This window comes from Schistocerca piceifrons, chromosome 9, assembly GCF_021461385.2.
Source record: "Schistocerca piceifrons isolate TAMUIC-IGC-003096 chromosome 9, iqSchPice1.1, whole genome shotgun sequence".
NCBI lineage: Eukaryota > Metazoa > Arthropoda > Insecta > Orthoptera > Acrididae > Schistocerca > Schistocerca piceifrons.
Window position 1 is genome coordinate 194,900,631 of NC_060146.1, and position 25,804 is coordinate 194,926,434.

The following is a 25,804-nucleotide window of genomic DNA, read 5'->3' on the forward strand; positions in this document are numbered from 1 at the left end:
CTACAAGCAACAAAACAGAGCCTTCTAAGTTGAAGCAATCGGCAAGAAAGAAGTAGTAAAATTAATGTTTTGGTTTTCGAATATTCAATTATTAGCCGGAGTTGGTGCCTTGCAGTTGACCGTGGACCTTGAGGTTTTGCATGAACTGAGGACTGGTAGCCACATAGCATGAGAAAGAGCGAAAAGTGTTAATATATTGTAAAAACGGAAGAAAATCTCCCGTTTCGTCTTTTGTTTCGTAATGACGTAATGACTGATCGTCACAATTGTCGCCCTTCTCTCAGAAACGTTTACATTTATCGTTTGGAAACTTACGCCATGCGCTGACGTTTTCGATGGCACATCAAGCAACAAAACAGCGCCTTCTAAGTTGAAGCAATCGGCAAGAAAGAAGTAGCAAAATTAATGTTTTGGTTTTCGAACATTCAATTATTAATCGGAGTTGGTGCCTTGCAGTTGACCGAGGACCTTGAGGTTTTGCATGAACTGAGGTCTGGTAGCCACATAGCATGAGAAATAGCGAAAAGTGTTAATATATTGTAAAAACGGAAGAAAATCTCCCGTTTCGTCTTTTGTTTCGTAATGACTGATCGTCACAATTGTCGCCCTTCTCTCAGAAACGTTTACATTTATCGTTTGGAAACTTACGCTGTGTGCTGACGTATTCGATGACACTACAAGCAACAAAACAGAGCCTTGTAAGTTGAAGCAATCGGCAAGAAAGAAGTAGTAATATTAATGTTTTGGTTTTCGAATATTCAATAATTAGCCGGGGTTGGAGCCTTGCAATTGACCGAGGACCTTGAGGTTTTGCATGAACTGAGGTCTGGTAGCCACATAGCATGAGAAAGAGCGAAAAGTGTTAATATATTGTAAAAACGGAAGAAAATCTCCCGTTTCGTCTTTTGTTTCGTAATGACGTAATGACTGATCTTCACAATTGTCGCCCTTCTCTCAGAAACTTTTACATTTATCGTTTGGAAACTTACGCCGTGCGCTGACGTATTCGATGGCACTACAAGCAACAAAACCGAGCCTTCTAAGTTGAAGCAATCGGCAAGAAAGAAGTAGTAAAATTAATGTTTTGGTTTTCGAATATTCAATTATTAGCCGGAGCTGGTGCCTTGCAGTTGACCGAGGACCTTGAGGTTTTGCATGAACTGAGGTCTGGTAGCCACATAGCATGAGAAAGAGTGAAAAGTGTTAATATATTGCAAAAATGGAAGAAAATCTCCCGTTTCTTCTTCTGTTTTGTAATGACGTAATGACTGATCGTCACAATTGTCGCCCTTCTCTCAGAAACGTTTACATTTATCGTTTGGAAACTTACGCCATGTGCTGACGTATTCGATGGCACTACAAGCAACAAAACAGAGCCTTCTAAGTTGAAGCAATCGGCAAGAAAGAAGTAGTAAAGTTAATGTTTTGGTTTTCCAATATTCAATTATTAGCCGGAGTTGGTGCCTAGCAGTTGACCAAGGACCTTGAGGTTTTGCATGAACTGAGGTCTGGTAGCCACATAGCATGAGAAAGAGCGAAAAGTATTAATATATTGTAAAAACGGAAGGAAATCTCCCGTTTCGTCTTTTGTTTCGTAATGACGTAATGACTGATCATCACAATTGTCGCCCTTCTCTCAGAAACGTTTACATTTATCATTTCGAAACTTACGCCATGCGCTTACGTTTTCGGTGGCACATCAAGCAACAAAACAGCGCCTTCTAAGTTGAAGCAATCGGCCAGAAAGAAGTAGTAAAATTAATGTTTTGGTTTTCGAATATTCAATTATTAGCCGGAGTTGGTGCCTTGCAGTTGACCGAGGACCTTGAGGTTTTGCATGAACTGAGGTCTGGTAGCCACATAGCATGAGAAAGAGCGAAAAGTGTTAATATATTGTAAAAACGAAGGAAAATCTCCCGTTTCGTCTTTTGTTTCGTAATGACGTAATGACTGATCGTCACAATTGTCGCCCTTCTCTCAGAAACGTTTACATTTATCGTTTGGAAACTTACGGCGGGTGCTGAGGTATTCGATGGCACTACAAGCAACAAAACAGAGCCTTCTAAGTTGAAGCAATCGGCAAGAAAGAAGTAGTAAAATTAACGTTTTGGTTTTCGAATATTCAATTATTAGCCGGAGTTAGTGCCTCGCAGTTGACTGAGGACCTTGAGGTTTTGCATTAACAGAGGTTTCGCCGCCACAGAGCTTGAGAATGTGTGAAAAGTGTTAATATCTAGTAAAAACGGAAGAAAATCTCCCGTTTCGTCTTTTGTTTCGTAATGACGTAATGACTGTTCGTCACAATTGTCGCCCTTCTCTCAGAAACGTTTACATTTATTGTTTGGAAACTTACGCCGTGCGCTGACGTATTCGATGGCAATACAAGCAACAAAACGGAGCCTTCTAAGTTGAAGCAATCGGCAAGAAAGAAGTAGTAAAATTAATGTTTTGGTTTTCGAATATTCAATTATTAGGCGGAGTTGGTGCCTTGCAGCTGACCGAGGACCTTGAGGTTTTGCATGAACTGAGGTCTGGTAGCTACATAGCATGAGAAAGAGCGAAAAGTGTTAATATATTGTAAAAACGGAAGAAAATCTCCCGTTTTTTCTTTTGTTTCGTAATGACGTAATGACTGATCGTCACAATTGTCGCCCTTCTCTCAGAATCGTTTACATTTATCGTTTGGAAACTTACGCCGTGCGCTGACGTATTCGATGGCACTATAAGCAACAAAACAGAGCCTTCTAAGTTGAAGCAATCCTCAAGAAAGGAGTAGTAAAATTAATGTTTTGGTTTTCGAATATTCAATTATTAGCCGGAGTTGGTGCCTTGCAGTTGACCGAGGACCTTGAGGTTTTGCATGAACTAAGGTCTGGTAGCCACATAGCATGAGAAAGAGCGAAAAGTGTTAATACATAGTAAAAACGGAAGAAAATCTCCCGTTTCGTCTTTTGTTACTTAATGACGTAATGACTGATCGTCACAATTGTCGCCCTTCTCTCAGAAACGTTTACATTTATCGTTTGGAAACAACTCACGCTGTGCGCTGACGTATTCGATGGCACTACAAGCAACAAAACAGAGCCTTCTAAGTTGAAGCAATCGGCAAGAAAGAAGTAGTAAAATTAATGTTTTGGTTTTCGCATATTCAATTATTCGCTGGAGTTGGTGCCTTGCAGTTGACCGAGGACCTTGAGGTTTTGCACTAACTGAGGTCTGGTAGCCACATAGTATGAGAAAGAGCGAAAAGTGTTAATATATAGAAAAAAACGGAAGAAAATCTCCCATTTCGTCTTTTGTTTCGTAATGACGTAATGACTGATCGTCACAATTGTCACCCTTCTCTCAGAAACGTTTACATTTATCGTTTGGAAAACTTACGCCGTGTGCTGACGTATTCGATGGCACTACAAGCAACAAAACAGAGCCTTCTAATTTGAAGCAATCGGCAAGAAAAAAATTAGTAAAATTAATGTTTTGGTTTTCGAATATTCAATTATTAGCCGGAGTTGGTGCCTTGCGGTTGACCGAGGACCTTGAGGTTTTGCATGAACTGAGGTCTGGTAGCCACATAGCATGAGAAAGTGCGAAAAGTGTTAATATATTAGTAGTGGAGCAATGGGGCTTCAAGCACCAGCGACGTCACAGCCTATCTCTGACGTCACAACAACATAATGATGACGTCACAATGACGTAATGATGATGTGATAATGATGTAATTATGACATCACATTCACAACCTATCTATGACATCATAATGACGTAACTATGACGTCATAATGACGTCATGATGGCGTAATGATGAATTACGTCATAATGGCATCATGATAGTGTAATATTTTTATGATGACATACTTGGTGGTCGTTTGCCAACAGCGTTGACCTTATTTCCACATGTTTTGATACTGACCTTACATAATATGATGTCTTTAGCTCACTGCAACATCATTTTTTATGAAGTTATGATATACGTGGTGGACTTTTGCCAACAGTGTTGACCTTATTTCCACATGTTTTGATACTGACCTTTCATAATATGACGTCTTTAGCTCACTGCGATAGTGTTGACAGTGTCACAAAGTTATGATATACGTTGTGGACTTTTGCCAACAGTGTTGACCTTATTTCCACATGTTTTGATACTGACCTTTCATAATATGACGTCTCTAGCTCACTGCGATAGTGTTGACAGTGTCACAACCTACATAGCTATATTTTGTTAAGTCATGATGATGTCATGGTGATGTACTTGGTTGCACTGACCTTACGTAATATTCACACACACACACACACAGACACACACACACACACACACACACACACACACACACACACACTGAAGTGACATTGAATTTTTTCATATATTCTGCACGTATAAAGAACATCAGACATGTGTAAATGACTTCTCTAGTTACACAACTCAATATGACACAACGTGCCATTGCTAATGAGCTCCATCGTAGTGCGCGAAAAGTGTATCCTAGGCGGGCAGTTATTACCAGAGGACTTGATGACTTGCATCAAGCTGATTTAGTGGAAATGAGTGCATATTCTAAATACAATTCAGGTTACAAGTATATACTAACACTGATTGATGTGTACTCTAAATATGCTTGGGCAGTTGCTTTAAAGACCAAGTCTGGAGATGAAGTTACAAAAGCTATTAAGAAATTGTACAAACACAGTGAGAGAGTACCCGCATTTTTTCAAACAGATTTTGGAAAGGAATTCTATAATTCAAAATTTAAAATGTTAATGCTGCGACTTAATGTCCATCATTATTCTACTTATTCCAATCTGAAGGCTTCAGTTGTTGAACGTTTCAACAGAACATTAAAAGGACTAATGTTTAAAGAATTTACAGCTACAGGCTCTTACAGGTGGATTAACATTCTACCACATTTAATTGATAAATATAATAGAACAAAGCATTCCACAATTAAGATGTGACCTTGCGATGTTAATGATAATCACCTTTTATCCACAGTATATAATAAAATACGTACCATAGACAAATCAAAGCAGAAATTTAAAGTAGGAGAGTTCGTAAGAATCAGTAAAAACAAAGCCATTTTTGATAAAGGATACACACCAAATTGGTCTACAGAAATATTTAAGATAATTGGAGTCCAAGAAACAAATCCTAGGACATACACTCTGCAAGATTTTGAACTAAATAATATTGCTGGTGCGTTTTATGGTCATGAATTACAAAAAACAAAATACCCCAATACTTATCTAGTAGAGGAAGTATTGTAACGGAAAGGAAATAAAGCATTTGTGAAATGGTTAGGTTTTGATAGAAAACATAACAGTTGGATTACAGTAACATAACATGTAATTTTATTATATAAAATTACAGTTTTTTTAAAGAATTATATAAAATTACAGTTATGTTTTAAAGATATACTAAACGAACAACTGCTTCTTCAAGTTCTTAATAGTTATACCACAGAAGCACACCATCAAACAACACATCAGGAATTTTTAAAGCATTTACAAAAAAGGTCTGAATACTAGGAAATGAAAATAAGCTTCACAGTTTTCACAGGATTCACAATTGTCTAACAGTTCACACTTGCCTGTTTTACGTATGAGTCCATCACACTCTTTACACCACACTGTTTGGCATCATTTTTTAAGTAGTACTCTTTGTACCACTTCACCAGCAGATTTGTGTTCAATTTCGCAGTTACTGGTTGGTACCTGCCAATACCATTCAGCATACGTAGAGCATGTAGTGAAGGGCAGCCTTTCTCCTCCGCATTAGTTATTAGGCAGTCAGGTAAGAACTTTCTTACCCATTTCACTTTTTCAGTACCTTTAACAAGTACAATGCAGTTTGTTGGTACCACTGATTTGATGGAGTTTAATGCACTATCTAGCGAGACTCCAACTGAATTAATGTTGTAGTGGTGATGGTTCTCTGCCAACCATTTTGCTGATTCGATATCAAGTTCATAATACGGTGTTGTACATTGAAGAATGTAGCTTCCAGAGGCAAACACTGTTCCATCATCGCACAGCATTTGGAATGCTAAGTCCTTAGGAACAAATTCATTCGCACATGTCTTGAAGCCTTGACAGTCGAAGATTACAGTATACATCTTGAAAGAAGTTTACACACACACACACACACACACACACACACACACACACACACACACACACCAGAATGGTGAAGAGTGAACTGACTAATATGCTTCACAAATTTGTGGTATAAATACCATTTTAGTTTGGTTGAGGAGATAATTTACAGATAAATAAATATAACGCCTTTAGCTCATTGCAATGTCGTAAATAGCTTCCACTTTATTCCCTCTTCCAAGGGCTGGCTATATAATAAAGAGCTGAGTATTTTTAAGCAGTGTGTTGACCCTATTGTCAACCTTTTGCATACGCTAAACATTTCGTTAGGCAACAGACTGATACCACTTATCGATTAATTATGAGTTTCTGGTTGGAACTAAGACCACCAGCTCGCTGACCTATGAATAACCTTTTTCAAAGGGTGTTTCTCCATGGAGTTAACAAATCATTACTTTTATTGACCTATGTAGATAACCCTTTGCTTGTGGTAAACATTTCGTCAGCCAAGAGACCAGTATTGCATATCATTTATTTAGCAGATACTGGGTGTAATTAAGACTACTAACTCGCTGACCTATGGATAACCCTTTGCATGTGGTAAAATTTCATCAGCCAGCAGGCTGAGGTCACAGTTCAAGATGCTGACCTGATGGATAATCTGTAAACATTTCGTTAGCCAACTGGCCAGTATCAAATCGATTAATTAGCAGGCTTTCTGTTATAATTAAGGCTGCTAGACTGTTGACCTATGGATAAACCTGTGCATGTGGTAAAATTTTATCAGACAGACCAGAATCGCATATCGTTTAATTAGCAGACGCTGGGAGTAATTAAGACTACTAGCTCGCTGACCTATGGATAACCCTTTGCATAGGGTAAAATTTCATCAGCCAGCAAGCTTACATCACAATTCAAGCTGTTGACCTGATGGATAATCTGTAAACATTTCGTTTGCCAACTGGTTGGTATCACATCGATTAATTAGCTGGCTTTCAGTTATAATTAAGACTGCTAGATTGTTGACCTATGGATAAACCTCTGCATGGGACACAAATTTCATCAGTCTGCATGCTGATGTCACATTTCAGCACATTGACCTAATGGATAACCTTTTAGTTTTGTAGAAGCTGCAAAGCATTACATCTTCTAACCTTCTGGATAACCTTTTAAGTCAAAAAAGTGGAACTTTAGAGATATCCTGGTGGAGTGTGTATATAAGCTCATTCACAGATCAGAGAAGTTAGAGTTCTACAAGTCAATAGCTGTGTTATTGATCTTGCTTCAAAGACCTACCAAAATGTAAGTATATGTATTGCTTTAGGCATAGTTAAGCATCAACATAAACATGAAATAGTTTATATTATATCTTAAGATAGGAATCCTTCATTGCAGAACCTTAATGCTCTTGGCAGTGGGGCTAGCATACAGAAGGCAACAACGAGGTTGTCAACATTACCTATAAATGAGAAGTTCATAATACTACGAGCAAAAAGGGTTACTACACCCTTTGGTCCAGCGGTGCTTGTGGAATTAGAAAGCACAAAAGTCTTTCTTCCTACTCGGTTTTCTAAGATGAGCGATGAAGGTTTGGAGTACCTCAACAGTGGAAAAGTTCATTTAACATATACTGGAAGAGTTGAGGAAAATAATATGGACACAGTTAGTTTTTGTGTAGACTAAGAAGAGTGTTTATAGTGTGTTTTATAGCGTGTCTTGTAGAGTGTTTTATAGTGTGACTAATTACTTTGCGTTTAGAAAGAAGAAAAATGTCTTTAGAATTTAATAAAGTATGTGCACATGGGAATGTGAAGGTTGTAGATGTCAACAGTTTTGTGGATGATGGGTGTGATAGAAAACTTAAAGATGAGGATACACTCAACTTCAGATTTAGATTACACAGTGTCAGTAACAATTTTTTAGAATATAAAAGGCATCTGGAAGAAGTAATTTTGAAAGAAATAAATGACAAGTTCTGTAAAGGTGAGCATTACTTAGCTTATCTGAGATACAGCAAACTCCAGTGTACTTATGAGACTGAACTTTTCGTATTCAATCCAAAAGAACTTGGAGTACACTACTTCAAAGAATTGTTATATATATTACAGACATCTTCGATATCAGATTCTGTGTTCTGTAGATATGACCAATGTGAAGCAGAGTATCATTTGAAAACAGATTTCTCAAACAGAGAAATCAAGTGTGTATATTCAAATTGTAAGCAATTACTTCTCGGTACAGATAGACTGTACAAACTGTGGGGGCATGGCTACTAGTGCTCTACCGCAAAAGCGAAGAAGTGAGCAAGCAGATGTAGAATTAGAATGGACTGATAGACAATCAGCATTCCGAAAACGTATTTGTACTGGTGAAATATATAATCACAACATTCAAGACCCACGACTTTTTTTGGAAAGGTGTTTTCCATTGTTTAAAACAAATGTTGAAACAAAACATCAGGCTTTGAAAATCAATTGTTCTCTTTTGTGCATATTCCTCTCACCAATATCTGCTGAGGAAAAGGAAATTTATATTTCTTCTAAAAATAAAGAGTTTTTTATTTCTGATGATATATATGCATGGTACACAGAACATGTTGTGGAGGCAATCATGAAAAAATTTGATTCATTTCAAGAGAGAGATTCAGGTTTAGCATTAAAGGAAATTGTAAAGCTTTGTGGAAATCTTAATGTAAATAAAGGCTTTCGAGTTGGGAGGAATCATGAATTGCCTGATGTAATTAGAGACAAAAGAGCAGTAGTTAGCATACATAGCAGTGATAATGAATGTTTTAAATGGGCAGTGTTATGTGCTTTGTATCCAGTGAAACAGAATAAATATAAGTTGTCTAATTATAAAAAATTTGAAAATGAACTTAATTTTACTGGAATTCCATTTCCAATGGAGTTTAAATATCTTACTCAATTCGAGAGGCAGAATCCAGGTATATCAGTTAATGTCTATGGAATTCAGTATGATAATGGTGATTGGATGGTTGCAAGGAAAAATATTACTCAAAATAAAGAGTTTAATTTTGTACCTATACATATAAGCAAACAAAGATATAATAGGCATGCAAATCTATTAGTACTTCAAACTGATTTTTCTAATATTTATCACTTCTACTGCATAACCAATCTATCTCGTTTGATGAGATCTTCACTAACAAGCCATAAACAATCGATTCACTTCTGTGAAAGATGTTTGTGTTACTTTTACACAGAGGATAAACTGAAGGTGCATTTGGAAGATTGTATTAAATTTCAGGCTGTGAGAACAGTAATGCCAAGTAAAGAAACTAAAACTATACAATTTCAAAACTACTGCAATAAGAAAAAGGTACCATTTGTTATTTATGGTGATATTGAATGTATGTTACAACCTCTCACAACATGTTCTCAAAGTAGTGAGAGATCTCATTCAGAACCTGTTCATGTTCATGTTCCATACAGTGTTGCAATGTATGTACATTGTACTCATGATGAAAAATATTCCAATTTTTACTTGTATAGAGGGTTAGATTGTATGAAGTGGTTCACTGATAATCTAAATGCAATTTCGGACAATATATTACAGTACTTTAAGAATAAAAAGCAATTACAGATGAATGATCAGGACAAAGAGTTCTTTGAAAACGCTAAAACATGCCATATGTGTAAAAAACACTTCCTTACAACTGATGTAAGAGTCAAGGATCATTGTCATTTTACTGGAAAATTTCGTGGAGCAGCACATCAATCTTGTAATTTAAATTATAAGCCTAGTGTTATAATACCAGTAATATTCCATAACTTAACGAACTATGATGCTCACTTTCTTATAAAAGATTTATGTGAATGCAAGGTATCTGATGAGGAGAAAGAAATTTCAAAAAAGAATGAAAGCCGTGTCACCTTAATACCTACAAATACTGAAAAATACAAGTCATTTACAAAATATGTGAAAAAAGTAATAGGTGATAAATAATTTGGCTTCATTAAATACCGATTTATAGACTCTCTAAATTTTTTAGCTTGTTCATTAGAAAAATGTGTCTCATATATGGATAAATGCTCTTTATAATTAACAAGAAAATATTTTAATGATGAAAATCAGTTCAGTTTAGTATATCAGAAAGGAATATTCCCATATGAGTATATCACTGATGAAATGAAATTGCAAGAAACAAAACTACCACAGAGAGAACATTTCCAAAGTCTTCTAACTGGTGAAACTGTATCACACTTAGAGTATAAACGTGCATATGATGTATGGGCTCTTTTTAAATGTAAAACTATTGGAGATTATTCAGATATATACTTAAAATCTGATGTTCTATTGCTTGCAGATGTATTTGAAAATTTCAGAAAATTATGTCTTGATACATATAAATTAGATCCTGCTCATTATGTAACATCACCAGGTTTAGCTTGGGATGCTCTTCTTAAATCTACAAATGTAATATTGGAGTTAATTACAGATGTAACCCAATTACAATTTGTTGAAAGTGGAATCAGAGGAGGTATTGTTCATTGCTCACACAGACATGCTGTAGCTAATAACAAGTATATGAAGAGTTATGATTCTTCTAAGGAAGAATCATTCATTGGATATTTTGATGTAAATAATCTGTATGGGTGGGCAATGATGCAATACTTACCTGTTGGTAATTTTAAGTGGTTAACAGCAGATGAGGAACAAACATTCAATGTAATGAATGTATTGGATGAAGCTGATGTTGGATACATATTAGAAGTTGATCTGAAGTATCCCAAAAAATGTCATGACCAACATCAAGATTTTCCTTTGTGCCCTGAGAAAATGAAATCTCCTAAGAGTAATAGTAAAGCCCCACCTAGATTAATGTGTACACTTTATGATAAAACGAAATATGTTTTACATTACAGAAATCTTAAACAAAGCCTCTCTTTAGGTCTTGAATTAGAAAAGATTCACAGAATTCTATCATTTTCTCAGAAGGCATGGATGAAACCATATATTGAAATCAACACAAGAAAAAGGATTCAAGCTAAAAACGATTTTGAAAAAAACTTTTTTAAGTTAATGAATAATAGTACCTTTGGTAAGACTATGCAAAATGTAAGAAAAATGCGAGATGTTCGATTGGTAACCTCATGGAATGGTAGGTATGGTGCAGCAGCATATATTGCCCGACCAAATTTTAAGAAGAGGGTTATTTTCGATGAATCTTTAGTTGCTATAGAAATGGCAAAAACATCAGTAGTATTTGATAAACCGATTGCAGTAGGAATGACAAACCTTGACATTTCTAAAACAAGTATGTTTAACTTCCATTATAATTATATGTTGAAAAAGTATCCTCTACAAAAAGTGAAAATGTGTTACACTGATACTGACAGCTTTGTATATCTTATATCTACAAGTGATTTGTATAGTGATATCAGACCCGACATTAATTGTATGTCTGATACCTCTGGATATTCATCTGAAAATAGATATAATATTCCAATATGTAACAAACGTGTAATTTGTTTAATGAAAGATGAATTTAATGGAGAGATTGTAACTGAATTTATTGGTCTCAGAGCAAAAATGTATCTAATAGATACTGATTCTCATTCTACTATAAAGAAGGCGAAAGGTGTGAAACGTGCATCTCTGAAGGAAATAAGTATTGATGACTATCGTAGTTGCATATTGGATAATGTACCAAAAATGACTACACAATACACTATTCAATCTAATTCTCATATAGTACACACTATAAAGCAAAGAAAATTAGCATTAACATATGATGATGATAAAAGGTATGTGGAAAAAAATGGTGTATGTACATTACCATGGGGACATTATAGGATAGAAAAACTTTCGGATGTATAGCACACTATGTCATTATCAAAACTTGTAATATGTAAAATGTATACTTATAAAGTAAATAAAAATAGTAAGTCTATATAAGTTGTTCAGTATTTTATCAAAAAAATAAACCTTATCACTTACATTCACATTTAACAATTATCTCTAACATCATTGGCATGAAGTCGATAACAATATTGGTAACATTTTAAATATTCATCATCTTGCATACATTGTGGTAACAGTTTAAAGATTTGTGGAACTGACATTAACTTAGGTAAGAGCTTGACAGGAAATAGATAATAATCTAAACCAATTAGATTCTGAGGTTGTCCCAGTTTATGATATATTCTAAATATAGTTTTACAAACATTTATTGACTTTAACCATTGAAACACCATAAAAACGTCGCACTCATCTTCTTGGAAACCATAATCTTCAAGTTGTATGAGATTTAAGTCATCCGGAATAACATTCTTCAAGCACCGTAGAATTTCCATTTGCAGATGATTTCTAGAGTATGCAATTGTTTTACACTCTCTGTGCGCTAGAGGCAAGGTTCTTATAAGACTTTTCAGTGTACTTGCTGAATAAGGTACAGTATGAACACTTAATATTTTTTCTGCATCCTCAATCAAGTTCACCATTAAACAAGTCACAATATTGTGTCTTGATTCAATGATTATTACCTTATTCATTTTGATACAGTCTGTTACAAGAGCAGTACTAACAGTAGAATATAACTTTATAAGCTTATATCTGCACACGTTTTATCACACGGTTGGTAGTGGGGTTCATATCAATAATAACATCATGTATTACAAGACAGTATGCCATTGTGTTTCTTTTAAACGGATTCTTTGTTTCTATCTCAATCTTCACATCTATTATGGAGGATTTTATTGATTCATTTTGATGTGAACAATCAATAACAAATATGGGGTTGTTATGGAATTCAATTGGACTGAAAAGTGGATTACTTAATCCATTATAAATATAATATGAAGGCTGAAATCTTGAATATAAATCATATGCATGAGCCAATGTTTTGGTTTCAAAATCACATAGAAAGTTTTCTTCTGGATATCGCACAGAATTTAAATACACTTTCAAATTTGTTATATCTACACTATCAAATATACTAGAATCTTTGTCATAGGCTTCCCTATCAACTTGAAAACCCAAAATTACATATCTAGCAGTTTCCAGATGTGTTGTGAACTTAATTTGCCAGGACCAAAAATTAATCTCTGGTGCTATGCTTTCTATTAAATCCCAATGACGAAAGGCAAGTCTTAAACTTCTATCATTTTTCAAAATATTCCACAATGGAATTTGATTTTTATCTGCTACATGCACATGAGGCATTTCCCACCACACTTTTTCCAGTATTATTTGCACATCTGGATCTGATTTAGTTGCTAATACGGACGATGTATCATTCCTGTTACGAATTAAAACTAATTCATGTTGTGCATTGAGTATAATTTTTTTATAATCTTCACAAAAGCCAAATATCATTTTCAAAGGAATACAGAAGTTGAAATGTCCTTTACTATCTACAAGTTCTTTGATGTTTGCAACTGAGCCCCATCCTGCATTTAACAGTATATTGGAATGATCAGGTGTAAAAGATGCAGTTCCCTTCAGAAGTGTAGTAATTCCAGGATTACGAACATGGTCAACAACTTCATTATTAAGACGATATTGAAGTTCTGAAAATAAGAAAAGTGCACAGTTTTTGCCTAAATTAGCATCAGTTGCCTTAGTTTTAGCCGTATTTACTATTTTTCCTTCAATGAATAATCTACTTTCTGAAGGTAATAAGTAACTGTTATCATTTTGAATGACAATTGATACTGAATCATTATACCCAAATACTGATTGTCCATACGGTTTGTATGCATGGTTCTCAATTCGATGAATTGAATCATCGAAAGTAATGGTTTCATGAACATTCAAAATACTGCTCATCGTTCCTTTTTCACTGTTTAGCAATCCATGCAGAAGTGTTGTTACCATCTATGGTGTTATAGTATTTATACTAATTTGTACCCTAATGACTTCAATAGCTGTTTACTGTATATAGTTAAAAACTTTTTTTTTAGTTTTTCTTACTTTTTTGATAGTGACACCACTTCCATTACTAAAATTACAGTTCTCCTTATACACAATTCCCATTACGTAATTCGTCTCAAGTGAAGCCTAACAGTTATTTCGTCTTCATCTAGTGGTACAACTTGCCCGTCTTGGTCACAAATAGATATTATCAAATCTGTTATGTATCTTGTAATGACTGGCATATAAATGGGTGAATTTGGTGTTTCCACAATCTTATATCCTGGAGCTACTGTTGGCCAAAACTGGTGAATAACATGAGAAGGTTCACCATTAATATAGGAACCACCCGATATATTACATTCTATATTTAAAACATTTATGTTCTGAACATTCACAGAATGGTTAGCTATTGATATAATGTGATCATCTTTATTGCCTTTAAACACTCCTTTTGTAAATGCTAGAAGGGATCCAAGATTGTTATTTAAATCAAAGTTTAGTGTAACATTGTGCTTTATTTTGCATCGATTAAGATGTTTATCATAATCAAAGTCAAGAAAAATTTTGAGAGATGAGCTTGCTAATTTTGCATTATATTCATGTGTTTGTTTTAACAGTTCAGAGAAAATATCTCGCAATTCGTATGAACCAGTGGGAATGACAAACTTCTGGAATATTTCATTATGTTTAGAAAAATAGAAATTGCAATTCTGTGGAGTAACATTAGGTATCGAATTGTATGAAAAATAGTTCAGGAGCGCTATTTCATAGACACCATTTGATACGTCCAATGCTGGATTAAATTTTGTTACCAGCACTGATTTTTTTCCACTAACAATTAATGTTTTACCTTGTCCAATATCCATTGTGTGAATGCATATGTATGTACACTTGTAGCTCCTTTTATTCTTTACAAAGAAATTTCAAACACAGGTGACCACAATTGTAACTACTAATTGCTTGAAAGGTATTGTAATTATATTTAGAAGTGCAATGATTCAAATATTTTAAGATTTCATAAGGTGGTGGTAGATTACCAAAGCTATCAAAGTAGTAGACAGTATCATTCTTCTTTTTGTATGCAACCCAGTGTGATCCAGGCTCTTTTGAAGTGTTCAAGTTCACAATTGCACTTTCAAATTTTTTTGCTGTTTTAGGTAATGTGTCTCTCATGAAAACACCTCGGAAATTAGATATTTCCAACTTTTTTGCATAGAGTCTCAAATCGATATTTGTAAGAGATCGATCTGGTAAGATCAACTGAATTTTTTTTTTAGTTCCTTTATTTAGATAAAGTCCCATACCATTCTTTTTGTATGGGGTTAAATAAAGGCCATTACCCTTTTGCAAAGCTGTAGCTTCAATCTTTCTATTATGTTGTTGCATCTCTGCCAACTGCTTACGGGCACTTTTTGCATCATTAACTGCTTTAGCTATACCAGAGGCTCCACCTGCAAGACTTCCAATAGCAGAAAGAGCTGCAAAAATAGGTATAAGAGGTAAAGCACCACCTGTTTTTGGAATAGGTATGAAACGAGTCTTATTCTTTTGCAAATTTTCGACTCCTGTCTTTCGAACACTGTCTACCGCTATTTTATGAGCAATCTTAGCTGTACTAAGAAGAGTCCCATTCTTGTTTAATCCCTTCATAGCTCTACCTACCTTTGTAATAACCTTCTTCAATGTGTCTTTCTTCCTCCTTGAAGTATATTTTGCGCCCATCCCCAATTTAACTTTTGCTTTCATTGTTCCTGCAACTCCTAATGCCGCCAGTTTCTCACCAAGCTTTGCGGATTTTGCTTTAACACGTTCCCAAGCTTTCTTTGCTAACATTTCATCAGCTTTATGTCTTTGTGAAAGATTATCTGGAAATGTGGCGTATGCTATGTCATGCTCTTTACATGCATCATCTAGTGGATTGATACCACGATCACCACGTTGTAATCTCTTCTGTAGTTTGGTACCTGGACCACAATAATTGTATCCTGGTAGGTGCAATTCTATAGGGAGTTTGTTAATAGCTGTGTTTAAAATACCTCTGCCAACCTTCCTCTGAGCGTGTCTAGCCATTAAATGATTAGATTGGTAGGAAAAATCTACTTTTATATACATTACACCAAGCATCTGTAACACTTTTAAAAAACATGCGCTTGAAGAAACATGTACTCCAACTACCAGTTACAAATATTTCATTTGATAATGTAGATGGTAAGAGGAAGAAACATGGTGATTTGTTACCAGATACTGTGCGATGCATTATTTGCGGAACCTCAAATTGTGGAAAAACTAACGTTGTAGTGAATCTTCTGATTCATGAAAATGGTCTAAAATTTCAGAATATTTATATATATTCAAAATCGTTGCATCAAGCGAAGTATAAATTTCTCACACACATATTATCTGGGCTTGAAGGGATCAAATTCTTTACATTTTCAAACAATGAAGATGTTATTTTACCTGATAAAGCCTTACCATCTTCAGTTTTTGTTTTTGATGATGTTATATGCGACAAACAGGACAACATATCGGCTTATTTTTGCATGGGGCGACATTATGATATTGACTGCCTTTACCTATGTCAGACATACAGCCGGATCCCAAAGCAACTGATTAGAGATAATGCTAACATGATTATACTATTCAAACAAGATGAGTGTAATTTAAGGCATGTATACAATGATCATGTTAATACAGATATGGATTATGCTCAATTTCTAAACTTGTGTAAACAAGTTTGGGATAGTGAACCACACAGTTTCTTAGTAATCAGCAAAGATGATAAAATTCACAATGGACGTTATCGCAAGAAGTTTGATGAGTACTTTTGCATTTAAGAAGACTTCGCATTACTTTTATTTTAGTTTGCACAATGCAGTCCTCTGGAAATGTTCAGCTTGTTCTCTCTGAACCACAAGCAGTGAATGATGTAGCTACAAAGCAATATGTTGACAATTTCTTAGCTTCAATCAGTAAATGGATTCCACAGCTAAAAATCATTTTTCAGTATACTACATCTTTCACATGATGCAGTCAACTTTGGAAACAAACGTGTTTCAGGTTTGCGAGATCCACTGGAGAACAGTGATGCATCTACCAAAAAGTATGTTGATAGTTCCATAACTAGTCTTAGAAGGTTTGTTGACAATATAGTTACCTGGAACAAACTTAATGTTGTTTTAAGTGCATTCGATGTCTTAAGTGATTCTATCAGACTAAACTCGAAACGCATTAGCAACCTTTCTTCTCCTAAGGAAAATAATGATGCTAGCACAAAGAAATATGTGGATGATTCATTTATACAGCTTAAGAAGCAGTTTGAGCAAAAAATGGACTTGAAAAACAAGAGCTTCTTAGAGTCAGATGATAGAACCAATGTCATGCAACTTAAAGGTAAACGACTAAGTGGGGTCATAGATCCATTAATATCAAGTGATGTGGCTACAAAGGGTTATGTGGATAGAAAATATAATCAGTTAGAAGTAAAAATCAGACCACTTGTCGATTCCTATAAGATTCCTCAGAATGATTTACTACTGATAATTTATCAGTCAGGGAAGGTGCTCTTGATATAAACAATATGAGAATTGAAAATGTTTTGGATCCAATTAATATGTATGATGCTGTTAATAAGAAATATGTTGAAAATATTGTAAAAAAATCAATCATAAAGTAACATCTATGTTAGAAAATGAGAATAATATTCGAGTTAAAATGTCACAGCCTAATATAAATATGTTAGATCTCTTTGATGTAACAGATCGAGTGTTTGATATACGACATAAGCGTCTTGTAAATTTGTGAGAACCAATAATAGAAACAGACGCAGCTAACAAAGCATATGTAGATAAAACACTCTCTAAAGTAAGTCAGAAATTCATTTTACGCATAGATAGCATACCTTCCACAAATCCTAATTCTATACAATATTTGTTACATAATGGGAAGTATGAATATGATATTCCTTATACAGGAACTATGAAACTACGCTCAGCATCACCTGATTTGGAAGTGATTACATTTGTACACAATGGCAAGGAAACTGAGCTTGCGTTAAATGTACCTTTAAGCGTGAAGGAAGGAGATAAATTCAGTTTTAAACAACCGCACCCATTTCAATTGGGAAATTATGGTCTTCGTGTGGAATTTGAATATGAGGTAATATAAATATGCTGTAATTTGACTATATTTCTCAGATGAGATGTAACCTCAGTACCTGTTTCAATCATTATCTAGTGCCAACCATACAAATAACTTGAAATGCTTCAACAGGCTGTAAACCGCAATATAAAATTGAAAAGGCAAATTATGTCTGCTAGAAGAAATATACGTAAAAAATTTTTATCCCTTAAGGAAAAAGAGATTAAAAGAAAAAAACAATTGGAGGAAGAATTGAAGCCAGTTTCTGATCCTCTGAGAGAACTTGTTTCTATTAGTAAAAGAGAAAAACTTTCATATCCTACATTTACAGCATCTAATTATAAAGAGGAAGTGAAACCAGAAAATCTTATTTCACCCGATGTTATATCATATGATCAAGAGGAAAAAGTGGAAGATGATGAGAAACCAGATATTCTCACTTCACCTGATGAGACATTAGTATCATCAATATTAAGGCAAATTCCTCCTAAAGAACGTGATGAAGTGTATGGTATGAGATATGATCTCCGTAATGGGTGGATGATAGGGAATGAAAAAGCAGTAATTGATGGAGCGGATATAATCATTAATGATGTAACATACAATGGTTCAAAAGGATTATATAATCTACTTCTTAGAAAAAAACCTTTAGCTAGAAGCTATACAAAATCTGATCTTCTTACGTATGGAAAAATTTTAGAAGCTACCAATGCCCATAAGAAAGGTTATTCTGCTCATAAACCAGTTAATATTAATAACAGTATAAAATATAAAACAATCATACGATGCATACTTCATTTAAATCGGTCTGATGTAAGCGAAGTTCGAAAATCATCTCGAGCAAATTTACTAAAAGCACATCGTCAGCTAAGTGAGGAAACTTTGGAAAGTGAACCTAGTATTCATAGTGGTAAAGGAATTACTGTAGATGAGAAAGAAACAGAAGGTAATGTTCCAGAAGTAAAACAGTGGAAGACACATAGCAGCAATTTACCTCCTGATTATGTGTACTGGGATGACCCAAATGAACTTGTTGAACGTCTTTTCTTTTTGCATGGGTCAAAAGCAGCAGGTAATTCATCACATGACAATGAGATTATTTCTATTGAAGAAGAATTACGAGAAGCTAGAATAATTATGTAAGAGTTGGTTATCTAATCATTAGAATATATAAAGAGCAAATAACAAGTCAGTAACCACATAACACATGTGCACTAAGAATTGTAAGCAGGCCACACAATGTACCCTACATTTGCTGAGCGTCTAAAGACTTTTGAGAATGGTAACTGGCCCATCGACTTTTTGAAGCCTGAAGACCTAGCAGAGATGGGCTTCTATAGACCAAATCACAACTGTAACGATGATACTGTAAAATGTATGTATTGCAACATTGAAGAGAGTAACTGGCAATTTGATGACATACCATTTCTGAGACATATATGTCCTGCATCATACCATCTTGCTGGTATCAACACATGTTGTCCTTGTTGTACAGTTAAAAAACACTCTTTGACGCATACAGCACAACCAGCATGGCCTCAGTATTGCTGTCAACAAGTACATCAACAGTCCTTCCATGATTGGCCCTCGTATATCCCAGTAAAGGCTGAAGAACTGGCTGAAGCAGGTTTCTTCTACTCTGGTACTGCTGATCACACGACCTGCTTCTACTGTGGTGGCACACTGCATGATTGGGTTGATGGTGATGATCCATGGGGTGAACACTATCGCTGGTTCCCTCGTTGCATGTATTTATGGTTGAAAAATAAATCTGATCTGGCAGATGATGAAGTAGATTTAAGTAAAAGTGTAAAATAAATTAATAACATTTTGTAATAAAATTATTTTTTTTACATTAAATGATATCTGAATAAACATATAAGCTTGATTTTATTGCACACCTTGTGTGTGTGTGTGTGTGTATGTGTATGTGTGTGTGTGTGTGTGTGTGTGTGTGTGCATGAATTTTACGTAAGGTCAGTGCCATCAAGTACATCACCATGCCATCATCATGACTTAACAAAATATAGCTATGTAGGTTGTGGCACTGTCATCACTATCACAGTGAGCTAAAGACGTCATATTATGTAAGGTCAGTATCAAAACATGTGGAAATAAGGTCAACGCTGTTGGCCAAAGTCCACCAAGTATATCATAACTTCATAAAAAAATTTTTGCAGTGAGCTAAAGATGTCATATTATGTAACGTCAGTATCAAAACATGCGGAAATAAGCATGACGTCATTATGACGTCATAGGTACAACATTATGACGTCATAGATAGGTTGAGAATGTGATGTCATAATTACATCATTATGACATCATCATTACGTCATTGTGACGTCATCATTACGTTATTGTGACGTCAGAGATAGGCTGTGACGTCGCTGGTGCTTGAAGCCCCATTGCTCCACTACTTATATTGTAAGAACGGAAGAAAATCTCCCGTTTCGTCTTTTGTATCGTAATGACGTAATGACTGATCGGCACAATTGTCGCCCTTCTATCAGAAACGTTTACATTTATCGTTTGGAAACTTACGCTGTGCGCTGACGTATTCGATGGCACTACAAGCAACAAAACAGAGCCTTCTAGGGTGAAGCAATCGGCAAGAAAGAAGTAGTAAAATTAATGTTTTGGTTTTCGAATATTCAATTATTAGCAGGAGTTGGGGCCTTCCAGTTGACCGATGACCTTGAGGTTTTGCATGAAATGAGGTCTGGTAGCCACATAGCATGAGAAAGAGCGAAAAGTGTTAATATATTGTAAAAACGGAAGAAAATCTCCCGTTTCGTCTTTTGTTTCGTAATGACGTAATGACTGATCGTCACAATTGTCGCCCTTCTCTCAGAAACGTTTACATTTATCGTTTGGAAACTTACGCCGTGCGCTGACGTATTCGATGGCACTACAAGCAACAAAACAGAGCCTTCTAAGTTTTAGCAATCGGCAAGAAAGAAGAAGTACAATTAATGTTTTGGTTTTCGAATATTCAATTATTAGCCGGAGTTGGTGCCTTGCAGTTGACCGAGGACCTTGAGGTTTTGCATGAACTGAGGTCTGGTACCCACATAGCATGAGAAAGAGCGAAAAGTGTTAATATATTGTAAAAACGGAAGAAAATCTCCCGTTTCGTCTTTTGTTTCGTAATGACGTAATGACTGATCGTCACAGTTGTCGCCCTTCTCTCAGAAACGTTTACATTTATCGTTTGGAAACTTACGTCGTGCGCTGACGTATTCGATGGCACTACAAGCAACAAAACAGAGCCTTCTAAGTTGTAGCAATCGGCAAGAAAGAAGTAGTAATATTAATGTTTTGGTTTTCGAATATTCAATTATTAGCCGGAGTTGGTGCCTTGCAGTTGACCGAGGACCTTGAGGTTTTGCATGAACTGAGGTCTGGTAGCCACATAGCATGAGAAAGAGCGAAAAATGTTAATATATTGTAAAAACGGAAGAAAATCTCAGGTTTCGTCTTTTGCTTTGTAATGACGTAATGACTGATCGTCACAATTGTCGCCCTTCTCTCAGAAACGTTTACATTTATCGTTTGGAAACTTACGCCGTGCGCTGACGTATTCGATGGCACTACAAGCAACAAAACAGAGCCTTCTAAGTTGAAGCAATCGACAAGAAAGAAGTAGTAAAGTTAATGTTTTTGGTTTTCGAATATTCAATTATTAGCCGGAGTTGGTGCCTTCCAGTTGAGCGAAGAGCTTGAGGTTATGCATGAACTTAGGTCTGGTAGCCACATAGCATGAGAAAGAGCGAAAAGTGTTAATATATTGTAAAAACAGAAGAAAATCTCCCGTCTCGTCTTTTGTTTCGTAATGACGTAATGACTGATCGTCACAATTGTCGCCCCTCTCTCAGAAACGTTTACATTTATCGCTTGGAAACTTACGCCGTGCGCTGACGTATTCGATGGCACTACAAGCAACAAAACAGAGCCTTCTAAGTTGAAGCAATCGGCAAGAAAGAAGAAGTAAAATTAATGTTTTGGTTTTCGAATATTCAATTATTAGCCGGAGTTGGTGCCTTGCAGTTGACCGAGGACCTTGAGGATTTGCATGAACTGAGGTCTGGTAGCCACATAGCATGAGAAAGAGCGAAAAGTGTTAATATATTGTAAAAACGGAAGAAAATATCACGTTTCGTCTTTTGTTTCGTAATGACGTAATGACTGATCGTCACACTTGTCGCCCTTCTCTCAGAAACGTTTACATTTATCGTTTGGAAACTTACGTCGTGCGCTGACGTATTCGATGGCACTACAAGCAACAAAACAGAGCCTTCTAAGTTGTAGCAATCGGCAAGAAAGAAGTAGTAAAATTAAAGTTTTGGTTTTCGAATATTTAATTATTAGCCAGAGTTGGTGCCTTCCAGTTGACCGAGGACCTTGAGGTTTTGCATGAAATGAGCTCTGGTAGCCACATAGCATGAGAAAGAGCGAAAAGTGTTAATATATTGTAAAAACGGAAGAAAATATCACGTTTCGTCTTTCGTTTCGTAATGACGTAATGACTGATCGTCACAGTTGTCGCCCTTCTCTCAGAAACGTTTACATTTATCGTTTGGAAACTTACGTCGTGCGCTGACGTATTCGATGGCACTACAAGCAACAAAACAGAGCCTTCTAAGTTGTAGCAATCGGCAAGAAAGAAGTAGTAAAATTAATGTTTTGGTTTTCGAATATTCAATTATTAGCTGGAGTTGGTGCCTTCCAGTTGACCGAGGACCTTGAGGTTTTGCATGAACTGAGGTCTGGTAGCCACATAGCATGAGAAAGAGGGAAAAGTGTTAATATATATTTAAAAACGGAAGAAAATCTCTCGTTTCTTCTTTTGTTTCGTAATGACGTAATGACTGATCGTCACAATTGTCGCCTTTCTCTCAGAAACGTTTACATTTATCGTTTGGAAACTTACGCCGTGCATTGACGTATTCGATGGCACTACAAGCAACATAACAGAGCCTTCTAAGTTGAAGCAATCGGCAAGAAAGGAGTAGTAAAATTAATGTTTTGGTTTTCGAATATTCAATTATTAGCAGGAGTTGGTGCCTTGCAGTTGACCGAGGACCTTGAGGTTTTGCATGAACTGAGGTCTGGTAGCCACATAGCATGAGAAAGAGCGAAAAGTGTTAATATATCGTAAAAACGGAAGAAAGTCTCCCGTTTCGTCTTTTGTTTCGTAATGACATAATGTCTGATCGTCACAATTGTCGCCCTTCTCTCAGAAACGTTTACATTTATCGTTTGGAAGCTTACGCCATGCGCTGACGTGTTCGATGGCACTACAAGCAACAAAACAGAGCCTTCTAAGTTGAAGCAATCGGCAAGAAAAAAGTAGTAAAATTAATGTTTTGGTTTTCGAATATTCAATTATTAGCCGGAGCTGGTGCCTTGCAGTTGACCGAGGACCTTGAGGTTTTGCATGAACTGAGGTCTGGCAGCCACATATCATGAGAAAGAGCGAAAAGTGTTAATATATTATAAAAACGGAAGAAAATCTCCCGTTTCGTCTTTTGCTTCGTAATGACGTAATGACTGATCGTCACAATTGTCGCCCTTCTCTCAGAAACGTTTACATTTATCGTATGGAAACTTACGCCGTGCGCTGACGTATTCGATGGCACAACAAGCAACAAAACAGAGCCTTCTAAGTTGAAGCAATCGCCAAGAAAGAAGTAGTGAAATTAATGTTTTTGGTTTTCGAATATTCAATTATTAGCCGGAGTTGGTGCCTTCCAGTTGACCGAGGAGCTTGAGGTTATGAATGAACTTAGGTCTGGTAGCCACATAGCATGAGAAAGAGCGAAAAGTGTTAATATATTGTAAAAACAGAAGAAAATCTCCCGTTTCGTCTTTTGATTCGTAATGACGTAATGACTGATCGTCACAATTGTCGCCCCTCTCTCTGAAACGTTTACATTTATCGTTTGGAAACTTACGCCGTGCGCTGACGTATTCGATGGCACTACAAGAAACAAAACAGAGCCTTATAAGTTGAAGCAATCGGCAAGAAAGAAGAAGTAAAATTAATGTTTTGGTTTTCGAATATTCAATTATTAGCCGGAGTTGGTGCCTTGCAGTTGACCGAGGACCTTGAGGTTTTGCATGAACTGAGGTCTGGTAGCCACATAGCATGAGAAAGAGCGAAAAGTGTTAATATATTGTAAAAACGGAAGAAAATCTCACGTTTCGTCTTTTGTTTCGTAATGACGTAATGACTGATCGTCACAATTGTCGCCCTTCTCTCAGAAACGTTTACATTTATTGTTTGGAAACTTACGTCGTGCGCTGAAGTATTCGATTGCACTACAAGTAACAAAACAGAGCCTTCTAAGTTGTAGCATTCGGCAAGAAAGAAGTAGTAAAATTAATGTTTTGGTTTTCGAATATTCAATTATTAGCTGGAGTTGGTGCCTTCCAGTTGACCGAGGACCTTGAGGTTTTGCATGAACTGAGGTCTGGCAGCCACATAGCTTGAGAAAGAGCGAAAAGTGTTAATATATTGTAAAAACGGAAGAAAATCTCCCGTTTCGTCTTTTGTTTCGCAATGACGTAATGACTGATCGTCACTTTTGTCGCCCTTCTCTCAGAAACGTTTACATTTATCGTTTGGAAACTTACGCCGTGGGCTGACGTATTCGATGGCACTACAAGCAACAAAACAGGGCCTTCTAAGTTGAAGCAATCGGCAAGAAGGAAGTAGTAAAATTAATGTTTTTGGTTTTCGAATATTCAATTATTAGCCGGAGTTGGTGCCTTACAGTTGACCGAGGACCTTGAGGTTTTGCATGAACTTAGGTCTGGTAGCCACATAGCATGAGAAAGAGCGAAAAGTGTTAATATAATGTAAAAACGGAAGAAAATCTCCTGTTTCGTCTTTTGTTTCGTAATGACGTAATGACTGATCGTCACAATTGTCGCCCTTCTCTTAGAAACGTTTACATTTCTCGTTTGTAAACTTACGCCGTGTGCTGACGTATTCGATGGCACTACAAGCAACAAAACAGAGCCTTCTAAGTTGAAGCAATCGGCAAGAAAGAAGTAGTAAAATTAATGTTTTGGTTTTCGAATATTCAATTATTAGCCGGAGTTGGTGCCTTGCAGTTGACCGAGGACATTGAGGTTTTGCATGAACTGAGGTCTGGTAGCCACATAGCATGAGAAAGAGCGAAAAGTGTTAATATATTGTGAAAACGGAGGAAAATCTCCCGTTTCGTCTTTTGTTTCGTAATGACGTAATGACTCATCGTCACAATTGTCGCCCTTCTCTCAGAAACGTTTACATTTATCGTTTGGAAACTTACGCCGTGCGCTGACGTATTCGATGGCACTACAAGCAACAAAACAGAGCCTTCTAAGTTGAAGCAATCGGCAAGAAAGGAGTAGTAAAATTAATGTTTCGGTTTTCGAATATTCAATTATTAGCCGGAGTTGGTGCCTTGCAGTTGACCGAGGACCTTGAGGGTTTGCATGAACTGCGGTCTGGTAGCCACATAGCATGAGAAAGAGCGAAAAGTGTTAATATATTGTAAAAACGGAAGAAAATCTCCCGTGTCGTCTTTTGTTTCGTAATGACGTAATGACTGATCGACACAATTGTCGCCCTTCTCTCAGAAACTTTTTCATTTATCGTTTGGAAACATACGCCGTGCGCTGATGTATTCGATGGCACTACAAGCTACAAAAC

General features: G+C 36.1%; 2 protein-coding genes across 2 annotated transcripts; one reads left to right on the forward strand and one right to left on the reverse strand.

The window, feature by feature from the left end:
• Positions 1-12,657: 12,657 nt before the first annotated feature.
• Positions 12,658-13,926, reverse strand: LOC124716844. Its single transcript, XM_047243396.1, has one exon. The coding sequence runs from the start codon at positions 13,924-13,926 to the stop codon at positions 12,658-12,660; it is 1,269 nt and encodes a 422-aa protein (XP_047099352.1).
• Positions 13,927-19,341: 5,415 nt separating this feature from the next.
• LOC124716845 (death-associated inhibitor of apoptosis 1-like) lies at positions 19,342-19,920 on the forward strand. Its single transcript, XM_047243397.1, has one exon. It carries the CDS (start codon positions 19,342-19,344, stop codon positions 19,918-19,920), a length of 579 nt encoding a protein of 192 aa, XP_047099353.1.
• Positions 19,921-25,804: the final 5,884 nt, after the last annotated feature.

Coding starts and splice junctions, on each gene's coding strand:
- LOC124716845 (XM_047243397.1), top strand. CDS start 19,342: ATGTACCCTACATTTGCTGAGCGTCTAAAGACTTTTGAGAATGGTAAC.
- LOC124716844 (XM_047243396.1), bottom strand. CDS start 13,926: ATGGTAACAACACTTCTGCATGGATTGCTAAACAGTGAAAAAGGAACG.